The following is a 10,000-nucleotide window of genomic DNA, read 5'->3' as shown; positions in this document are numbered from 1 at the left end:
AAAATGCCGCTACCCATTCCTTCGCAAGCTTCTTTCCCCTGTTGTTGCATGTCACATCGCCGGTCTCAAGAATACAATCCCCTTACTGGACGTTTCGTCGACGGACACTTGGTCGACAGACACTTTGTCCCCGGACGTATCCTCGAACGGACGTTTGGTCGTCGGACAGTTCGTCAAACGGACGTTTGGTCCACGGACAATTCGTCGCCGGATTCGCTCGCTCTCAAGACTTTGTGGTCTAAGAATGTAGTTTGAATAGAGGTTAATATTAAAGCAGGGCAATTAATTTCACAATGGGAATAAACCTGTGGCTATAATCTTAGATATTTACATGTATATGTTAGTTAATTTGTATAGATCCAATAAATCTAACTCAAACTCAAGTGCAGTTCAAATGCAGTTGCCAGACGACCAATCCATTTTAAGTGGAACCTCTGGTTGAAGTTGCAGTAAATGAATGGGCTCTTTAACTGCCAATCGAACAGTGAAAATGGATTGGACGCCTATTGTTGCAATGGCAAAATGAGTTAACCTCACACTGACTTTTCTAAGCTTTTCTGTGGAATTTGGTCTATTCAATACTGGCAGATTATTCAATGGACCGCACAACAAACTGACCAGAGGTGCTACGACTACATGAAGGCCATGTGTTTATCACCTGCATTCATTGGAGAAAAGCCGACATTAAACAACATTCATTAATCAGCATTACATTGCAAATAGATCGAATTATTGCTCCCCTAAATCATTGTTTTACTGGTCAGCCTAAAACCACCTTAAAATAATCAACATCATAGTATCAGAAGTAGGATAAGGACATGTTCGTAACTGCAAAACGATGAACATGAAGAGGTTTTTATTTCTCCTTAAAAGTTGTTGCTGTGTAGGACAGAGGAGGCCAGGCTAAATAGGTTCCAAAAAACGTCCAGAACCAACAGAAAGAAACTAAACTAATAAAACAAAGAGTGACTCTGCCTGGAGTCGAGTCGTAAAAGTCGTAAAAACATTAAAGTATAGAATAAAGTATTAAGAAATATCAAAAAGCAGTGGCGGTCCGTGCATTTTCTCGTAGGGCCTTCAGCGAATCAATCCAACCCTCAAAAACTATTTTATGGCTACAAAACCTCGACTGCAGCTACAGCTGCGACTCAAAAAATAATCAATCTACAAAAATGGGGTAAAATCCACTTCCTAGCCGCATTTATTGATTAAATACAAATACTGGAGCTCTTCAGACATTACAACCGTACGGGGGGATTTCCCCAGGAAAAGACTGATGGACGTCAAAGGCGAAACGGCAAAAATTGCACTAAAATGGGTTAAAATCCACTTCCTAGCAGCATTTAGTGATTTTCATTTAGGAATATACCCATATTTTACTCACTAAAAAATCCTTTTTAATTGCACACAATATCCATCCTCATTTCTTTCTTCCTCTTTTTCTATTGCCATCGAAGCTAATGATAAAGGTCAAGCCTGTCCTGTCATAGGCTTTGGTCCGCCTACTAGCCAATCATAGTTGGTGAAAGCAATGACATGTCCCTCCGCCCGTGAAATGGCCTTGGTGTCACCAAATTCAATTCTGATTGGTTAAAGCAACAGTCTTATCGGCGCTTGTTTAATGCAGCAGAGTCCGCAAAACTGATTGTGAAGGCCTTGAGGCAGATTTCCGACCCTGGCAACAAATATTGGCTGAAATGTGATTGGTTAAATGCTTCAATATGAAAACACACATCTGGAAGCAGTGCAACCAGGGGAAAGCAATGAAAGGAAACTAACAGAAAATTTGGAATTCTTTATTAAGTATTGATGGACAAAATATAATATATTATTCAGATATTTCTTAAGCCAGCAGAGAAGGCTTTGAAGGCTCTGACGGGCCGCCACTGTTAAAAAGTAATAAAAAGATAGAAAAGCTGTGAAAACACAGAAAATAACAATATATATATAATAATAAGCTGCCGCTTGAGTGGGGCAAATGATTAATGTATGATACATATAACAGGTAAATTTCCTTTTTTGCTGTATAAAGACCTCTTACTAACTATTATATATGTGTTGTTAGGAATGGAGGCATGCCCATGGTATGCGCTGTCTTGGAATCCCCAACACGGCCCACTTCGCTAACGTGACACAGATTGAGGATGCTGTCTCTTGTAAGTCTTGGAACTCACACTATGAATTCCGTTTTTTTTTTTTCATTTTTAATTTCTAAATTATTTCATACAATGTCAAGAGTCAAATATCAAGAGTTGCATCAGAACATTCTTCCTGTGGGTTGTACATTACATTATAATGTTGCATCTGGAAATTATTCACTCAAGGTCTGGGAACCAACAAGTAACATGGAAAACTCAACTTCAGTAATACCTCGATTTCCGAGGAATTTGAGATAAGAGTAAAATTCCAAGCAAATATTTACCTTGAGATATGAGACCAATATTGAGATATGAGCATTTGAGACAGTTCTCCAGGCTGCTTTATGAATCTCTGTTCACTTTGTTCTCTTCGGACATAGGCTTTATCATCATCATTGAATCATCAAAAGCCTATTGTCATCATACACAGCTGCGTATGACAAAATTGCTGGTGCTACTCCACAAAGTGCGCTTTCCCAGCAAAAGACCATAAATAAGTAATATAGAAATATATAAGAGTCACATCCTGTTAAGGTAAATACTAAAATATTGCCTAATCTAGGATATTACTATCCACGAGATCCCGGATGTCTCGATGTCCTCGGGGATACTGTAGGTTCGTTGGTAATCTGTTGTGATGGATATATCGCATCTCCTCCCGAGAGTAATTGAATCCTGGCGACTGTAGTAAAAGTTTGCCTCGCAGATGTTAGTAAATAACGATAAGATGGAGGAAACAAAACACCAAACTGGAGTGCAAAGAGCCGCTGCACCCGTACGCGCTGCCATCTTGAATTACTTACCTCCTCACTTAGCTTCAATCAGCCAGCAGTAGGCAAATCACCGCCCAACGTCTTTCATGTTACCTGACCCCAAAGTCATTGCACAGAAGGGATTGTGTGTCGTGCTACCATAAGTCCTGATGGCTGTGGGAAGAAAACTGTCCTTAAGTCTATTCGTCCGTGCTTTGTAAGACCTGTAGCATCTGCCAGTGGGCAGCAGCTGGAACAGGTTGTGACCAGGGTGGTATGCCAAGCTCTGCTGAGGTAGCGAGGGCTGGCAATGTCTTCCAGTGAAGGCATAGAACAGCCGATAATCATCTGGGCAGTGTTGATCACTCTCTCTGTGGCCTTTTTGTCTGCTGCCGTGCTTCCAGCGTACCACACTGTACTACAGAATGCCAGGATGCTCTCCACAGTGGCTCCATAGAAGGTTACCAGAACTTAGTGTCCAAATTGGTCCTTCTGAGTAACCTCAGGAAATTGAGTCATTTCTGGGCCTTCTTCACCACTGCTGTAGTATTGGTAGACCTGTAGAAGTTGTCCATGACATGGAACCCCAGGAATTTGAAGGACTGGACCCTGTCTACGCATACTCCACTTATGATGAGTGGGGCCAGATCTGTGCTGCGTTTGCAAAAGTCCAGGCTTATTTCTTTATTTTTCGTGGTGTTCAGTGTGAGATTGTTCACCAAACACCACCGTTTGTTGACCTCTTCTCTGTAGGCAGACTCATCCCCTCCTGAGATGAGTCCAACCACAGTGGTGTCATCGTCAAATTTGATGATGGAGTTAGACTGGTGGGTTGGTGTACAGTTTTATGTGTACAGGGAGTACAGAAGAGGACTCAATACACAGCCTTGAGGGAAGCCAGTGCTCAGTGTAATGGAGGAAGAGAGGTGGGGACAAAGTCTAACAGTTTGTAGATGATGGTTAAGAAGTTCTTAGTGCATCCGTCAAGAGACTCTCACCCCAATCCACAAACTCCCCGTTGTATAAAATAATGCCTCATTTTATTATTAAACATAATCACTAATTATGAGAACATAACTAGTTTATGTCACGTTACGAGTGCATCCGTCAAGTGACTCTCCCTCTCCACTATCCACGAACACCCGTTGTAAAAAATAATCCCTCATTTTATTATTAAACATCATAACCACTAGTTATTTGTTACTTTAGTAGTAGATGGTGAATTTCAAACTGGTTTTTCATTGTAATATCCTGTTTTTGGGTGTTTTTTTCCAGAGGGTGGGAACAAATTAATTTGTATTTAGTTCATTTTGATGGGAAACATTTATTTAAGATATGAGTAAATCAACACACAAGCTCAGTCCCGGAACACATTAAGCTCGTATCTCAATGTACCACTGTACGAAAATAGGGTTAGACAATGTGCAATTAATTAAGATGCATGTTCCAATGCAAACCACGTCAGGTAGCCTGAAAGACAAAGTGACAAAACAACATAGGAATAAAAAAATATATATATTAGTATTGGAAAAATAACATTAAAACCACTTCATCTTTCACTCTCTTTACTTCAATGCGGCCCCTTTTTTAATTGAATTGAATGCTTTTTATCACCATTATACAAGTATAATGAGATTTAAAGCATTCACCACAGTGCACAAATAACAGCAGAGGGGCAAATAAATTAATAAGTAGTCCAAGTGAGGTCAGCGGAGTGAAGCATGCCTGTTCGGTTCTGAAGTACAGAATGAGTTCCATGGTTGGTTTTGGAGGCGTTCAGCACCAAGCCGCACCATTTTTGGCTCAAGCTCGGTTTAGCACTAGTTGTTTCCAATTATGATGTCTCAACCTAGCCGGGGGGGGGGGGGGGGGGTGTAACTAGAGCGAGCACCATCTCATTGCTCATCCACACAAGGACCATCTACGTCAGGACGCAGTGCTATCGCAACGAGTTTTGTAAGCAAGCAGTCGTCAAGTGGTAGAGGTCGAGAAGCAGTTGCGGAGAAGTTGTCTTTACCACTATCGTACTTGCAGCCACCGTCCAAAGTTGAGCTTTAACTTAGGCTTTGGATGGGGACAGATTTCCCAACAGAATATTCACTCACATCCTCCATTCACACTTATTTTTTTCAAGATCAACAAATATATCCAAGATTTTTATTTTTATTAGAGATCCACAAATATTTTAATGATTAGTGCAACACAACATTGGAATAACCCAAAACGCTGCACAACAAATGTGTGTCACGTCAAAGATTTTGAGGCCGCCTCTCCTCAGAAGGAAAAACAAGCCAGTAAATGATCTGAAGAACTAATGATGTGAACGAAAAGACCATCATTTCAGGCTGAAAAATTTCTGGCCGAAAAAAATTGTCCATAATTATGATGGGGTTCATCAGTCGGACGTAGATGAGGCTATGAAGCTGGCTATGCTAGCTAGGCTTCCCAGACATGACGATGGAGTTGTGCGCGGAAGCCACTCAACCCCCAAAATTGTTGAGAATCCCGTCGAAATGATGAAAATGGGGAGTTAGGAAGAAGAGAAAGGTGGCATGTCTTTGTTCAAAAGAAGAAACAGCAGTCACAACTCGGTTATTAACACTGTGGAACCAAAAAATACTGTTAGTGGCTCATCTTCCAACATAACATGTAAGATTTTGATATTGCTGTTACTCCTGTTATCAGGAACTGTGCATCCACACCCAGGACCGCCTTTAAGTCGTATCTCTACTTCCAAAATTAATTGGTTCCAAAACTTTTCGCAACTCGAAAATTAAGTTAGAGGTGTACTTTTTAATGTAAATTCTCTAATTCGTTCCACGCTTCTCACACAACTACCCACTAAAACCTTTAAAATTGGTCAAAGTGTCACAATCTTGTATGAAAGATGTGAGGAAACACAAAAATGAAAGAAAACTATAAGTGATTTATTAATGTCTTAAAATTTTTAAAAAGCATGTGAAAATGTGCCTTGCCCTGCTGAAATATTTGCATTTGTGGCCATTATGATAACATGTAATGCAGTTACCAAATACTACGAATCATCCGTAGTTTACTAAGCCAGTTTATAGAAAATTACAATAAACGCATTTCCTGTGAAAGCTACAATTTTTTTTAAAAAATCAAGCGATGTTTGACGCCATCTGTGTTTCGAAATGTTACTTTTGCTTTTAATAACTTTTACAGTTAAAATTTGCTGCCCTAGGATTGGAAAATCAAAACTACATCCCCATGACCGTCCGTTTAGGTCACATCCGTTTAGGTCATGTGGATGTAGTTTCGATGGATTATTTAAGCAGCATAGACGTACCATTGCCATGACTTCCAAGCGAGGACGAGAGAACTGTGATACTGATATTTTGCCATAAAAAAAAATACAAAGAACTGTAGTCTGCCAAAGTTTGAGACGGAATACAGGATTATATATCCGTGTTTGGCGCCATCAACACAAGAATTGTTTGCGTACTGTAAGTATTGCAACATGAAAACTTGCTTTGCGTGACAAAGACGGGTTGGCAGTGAAAGTGGATTATGAAAAGATTAGTATACCATTTGAGTAAGACGGTGAAGAACTTTTATTGGTGAGAACGTTCGTCAGTACATGAAAGAGCAAGAAATGCCTGGGAAAAAAGCGACCTCTGTCTGCACAAGTGTGAGAAAGTTTTATAAAACTGCAGTAAAATATGTAAAAGAAACATTTCCAATGAAGGACGAATTGCTCAAAAATGCTGAGGTAGCTGATCTCAGCATCGTCAAAGTTCCTTCACAAGTGTAAGGTACTTAATCGACTCCCATGCATGAAGCCTGACTATGAGGTTGATGCCTTGGACGAAGAATTCAGCTGCCTGTAAGTTGAGGAGCTTGGAGACATTTTAGTACAGGAGTGAGGAGATGTGCAATGGGGACAAGTAGGAGAATAAAAGACAGATCTGGAAACCCAAAATATGCTAACATAACAAAGATTGCACTGGGCATACTTTTGATTCCCCACAGCAATGCTACATGTGAGTGTGTTTTCAGTGCTGTGAGGAAGATCAGGACAGATTTCAGGATGTCAATGAGACCGAGCACACTTGAGGCCATGTGCTTGGTAACGTGGCCGGTCGAATTGCCGAAAGACATTTGGGCACCGGACAGCTCGCCGCCCGGAGGTTTGGGCGTCCGGATAGTTCGCCGACCTTAGGTTTGGACGCCCAAACTTCTGGTCGGCAAACTATCCGGACGCCCAAACCTCCGAGCTGCGAGCGGTCCGGCAAGACATTTGGGCACCGGACAGCTCGCCGCCCGGAGGTTTGGGCGTCCGGATAGGTCGCCGGCCTTAGGTTTGGACGCCCAAACCTCCGAGCTGCGAGCTGTCCGCCGCCCAAACGTCTTTCGGCGAATCGACAGAGTACCGCTTGGTTAAGATGGACATGCAACTGGCTTGAGCAGCTTTTAATGAACAGAAATATTCAAGTGAGAAGCTCTTTTCAAAGAGGCCAAGCGTGCAACTGAGAAATTTAATAGAACTAAGAAAATTGTTTGAATTTGCTTACGGTATAAAATTTGTAGGTCTTTCATTATTCTTTTTTCAAATTCAAAATGTTGATTGCCACAAATATTTTGACTTTTGCATGTGCCCTGTGTGTGGGTGCGTGCATCAGGAAGCCGCTTGGAGTGTCCGTGGTGGGGTGTAGATGACGAGGGTGCCCAATGCAGGTCATTGAGTCAGCCTTGACTTAGGTGCGAGCACTTCAAGGCATTCTGGCTCCTCTTTGTTTAGATTAAACAAGACTTTCAAGAGCAATACTTATACTTCATTGAAGCAAATATGAATATTATAATGTGCGCATGACTAGAGGCGAGCCAAGCGTTATTTAATAGCAAGGCCAAGCTTCTTTCAGGGTTTCAGGCAAATGTATAATAAAATGAAATAAGAAAAAACCTGACTCTTATACATGTTTTTTTTAACACTAGTGTGGGCCAAATTGAAGTCCCAAAAGGCCTTAGAGCGTTGGCAGCCTGACACAGAGGTAAGAATGGAAAACATTTTGCATAATAATTCTCTAAACCGGTAATGTGACAATACATACTGAACTGTTTTTTTTTTTTCCAGGAAGAGTATGAGGACTCCAGTGGAAATGTAGTCAACAAAAAAACATATGAGGACCTCAAGAGACAAGGGTTACTGTAGATTGTTATACCAATGTATTCTTTGTCTTTTTTTTGTTATTATACCTGGGTAAATGTTTGGTTTCTCCAATTTACCTATTAGTAATTTGTAATTTAGAAACTTTTAATCATCATAATAAACACCAGTACTTGTCCAGTCTTAAATGTTTGTTTTTTTTGCACTGGTTCTCTAATCGGTTACTCCAGTGGTTAAATCACATGCATGTTCTAACATGAAGCAGTAGAAATGGTGACATCTCATGCGGTCTTTGTCTTACCATCTGAAGCTCCTACTGCTTCTCATTAAAATTGAAAATCATTTGGTAAGGTTTTGGAAAATGTGTACAAATCTGATTATTGTTAGCCAGTTTCTGCTGATTTGCCCTGGCATTTTCTTGTTTTGTTGTGAATTTTGACGTAAATTTGCAGCACAATTGGGTAAACTGCTTTTGTGGAGGGAATGGGCCTGGCTCTCAATGTTCAGACACTGGTGCTCAACTGCAAGATGGTTGAGACATGTCTGTTGAAAGGATGTCAAAAAAGAAAATTTTGACAGCCTAGCTTTGCCACATAACAAATTATATTGAATTTTGTTGCCAAGATTTTTAGAAGACCATTGGCCTCAAGATATAATAAAAGATCTGAGTGTATCTTTGCACTGTGCTCAGACAAAAATTGATATATTTACTATCCTAGGAACCCTGCATTTTAAATGATGTTAACTCATTTCTCAAGGTTCCTTGTGTGTGTATTCTTGTAAAGCCACCTGATCTAATTCAAAGAATTTACTAATTTGACAGCCTAGTCACAAACAGCACACTCGGACAGTCTATTCAATCTCAGCCTTATAAGAGATGGAATACAATAACAAAGACGCTCTGTCTTGTAAGCATGATTATATAAGTTGAAAACAAAGTGAAGAGTGGTCTTGCACTGTTTGGTCAGCACATACATACATACGTACGTACGTACGTCCGTCCATCCATCCATCCAGACAGACACGCAGACACGCAGACAGACAGACACGCAGACAGACAGACAGACACGCAGACAGACAGACACGCAGACAGACAGACACGCACACAGACAGACACGCACACAGACAGACACGCACACAGACAGACACGCAGACAGACAGACACGCAGACAGACAGACACGCAGACAGACAGACACGCAGACAGACAGACACGCAGACAGACAGACACGCAGACAGACAGACACGCAGACAGACAGACACGCAGACAGACAGACACGCAGACAGACAGACACGCAGACAGACACGCAGACAGACGGACAGACACGCAGACAGACGGACAGACACGCAGACAGACGGACAGACACGCAGACAGACAGACACGCAGACAGACAGACACGCAGACAGACAGACACGCAGACAGACAGACACGCAGACAGGCAGACAGACAGACACGCAGGCAGACAGACACGCAGGCAGACAGACACGCAGGCAGACAGACACGCAGGCAGACAGACACGCAGACAGGCAGACCGACAGACACGCAGACAGGCAGACAGACAGACACGCAGACAGGCAGACAGACAGACAGACACGCAGACAGGCAGACAGACAGACACGCAGACAGGCAGACAGACAGACACGCAGACACGCAGACAGACAGACACGCAGACAGGCAGCCACGCAGACAGACAGACACGCAGACAGACACACAGACAGACAGACACGCAGACAGACACACACAGACAGACACACAGACAGACACACAGACAGACAGACACGCAGACAGACAGACACGCAGACAGACAGACAGACAGACACGCAGACAGACAGACAGACACGCAGACAGACAGACACGCAGACAGACAGACAGACACGCAGACAGACAGACAGACACGCAGACAGACAGACAGACACGCAGACAGACAGACACGCAGACAGACACGCAGACAGACAGACACGCAGACAGACAGACACACAGACA

At 42.1% G+C, this 10,000-nt stretch overlaps 1 protein-coding gene across 1 annotated transcript in view; it reads left to right on the top strand.

Annotated features, from left to right (window-relative positions):
* sf3a3 (splicing factor 3a, subunit 3) overlaps positions 1-8,206 on the top strand; it is a 42,840-nt gene extending 34,634 nt beyond the window's left edge. Inside the window, exons 15-17 of the mRNA XM_077736190.1 lie at positions 2,066-2,156; positions 7,847-7,902; positions 7,986-8,206. Of these exons, the coding sequence (XP_077592316.1) occupies positions 2,066-2,156; positions 7,847-7,902; positions 7,986-8,063 (225 nt within the window). The 3' untranslated portion in view covers positions 8,064-8,206. The remainder of the gene's footprint in view (positions 1-2,065; positions 2,157-7,846; positions 7,903-7,985) is intronic.
* The last annotated feature ends 1,794 nt before the right edge of the window (positions 8,207-10,000 follow it).

This window comes from Stigmatopora nigra, chromosome 16 (genome assembly GCF_051989575.1).
Source record: "Stigmatopora nigra isolate UIUO_SnigA chromosome 16, RoL_Snig_1.1, whole genome shotgun sequence".
In the NCBI taxonomy this organism is placed as follows: Eukaryota; Metazoa; Chordata; class Actinopteri; order Syngnathiformes; family Syngnathidae; genus Stigmatopora; species Stigmatopora nigra.
The sequence above is the reverse complement of the archived record's forward strand: the minus strand, read 5'-3'. Positions and strand labels throughout refer to the sequence as shown.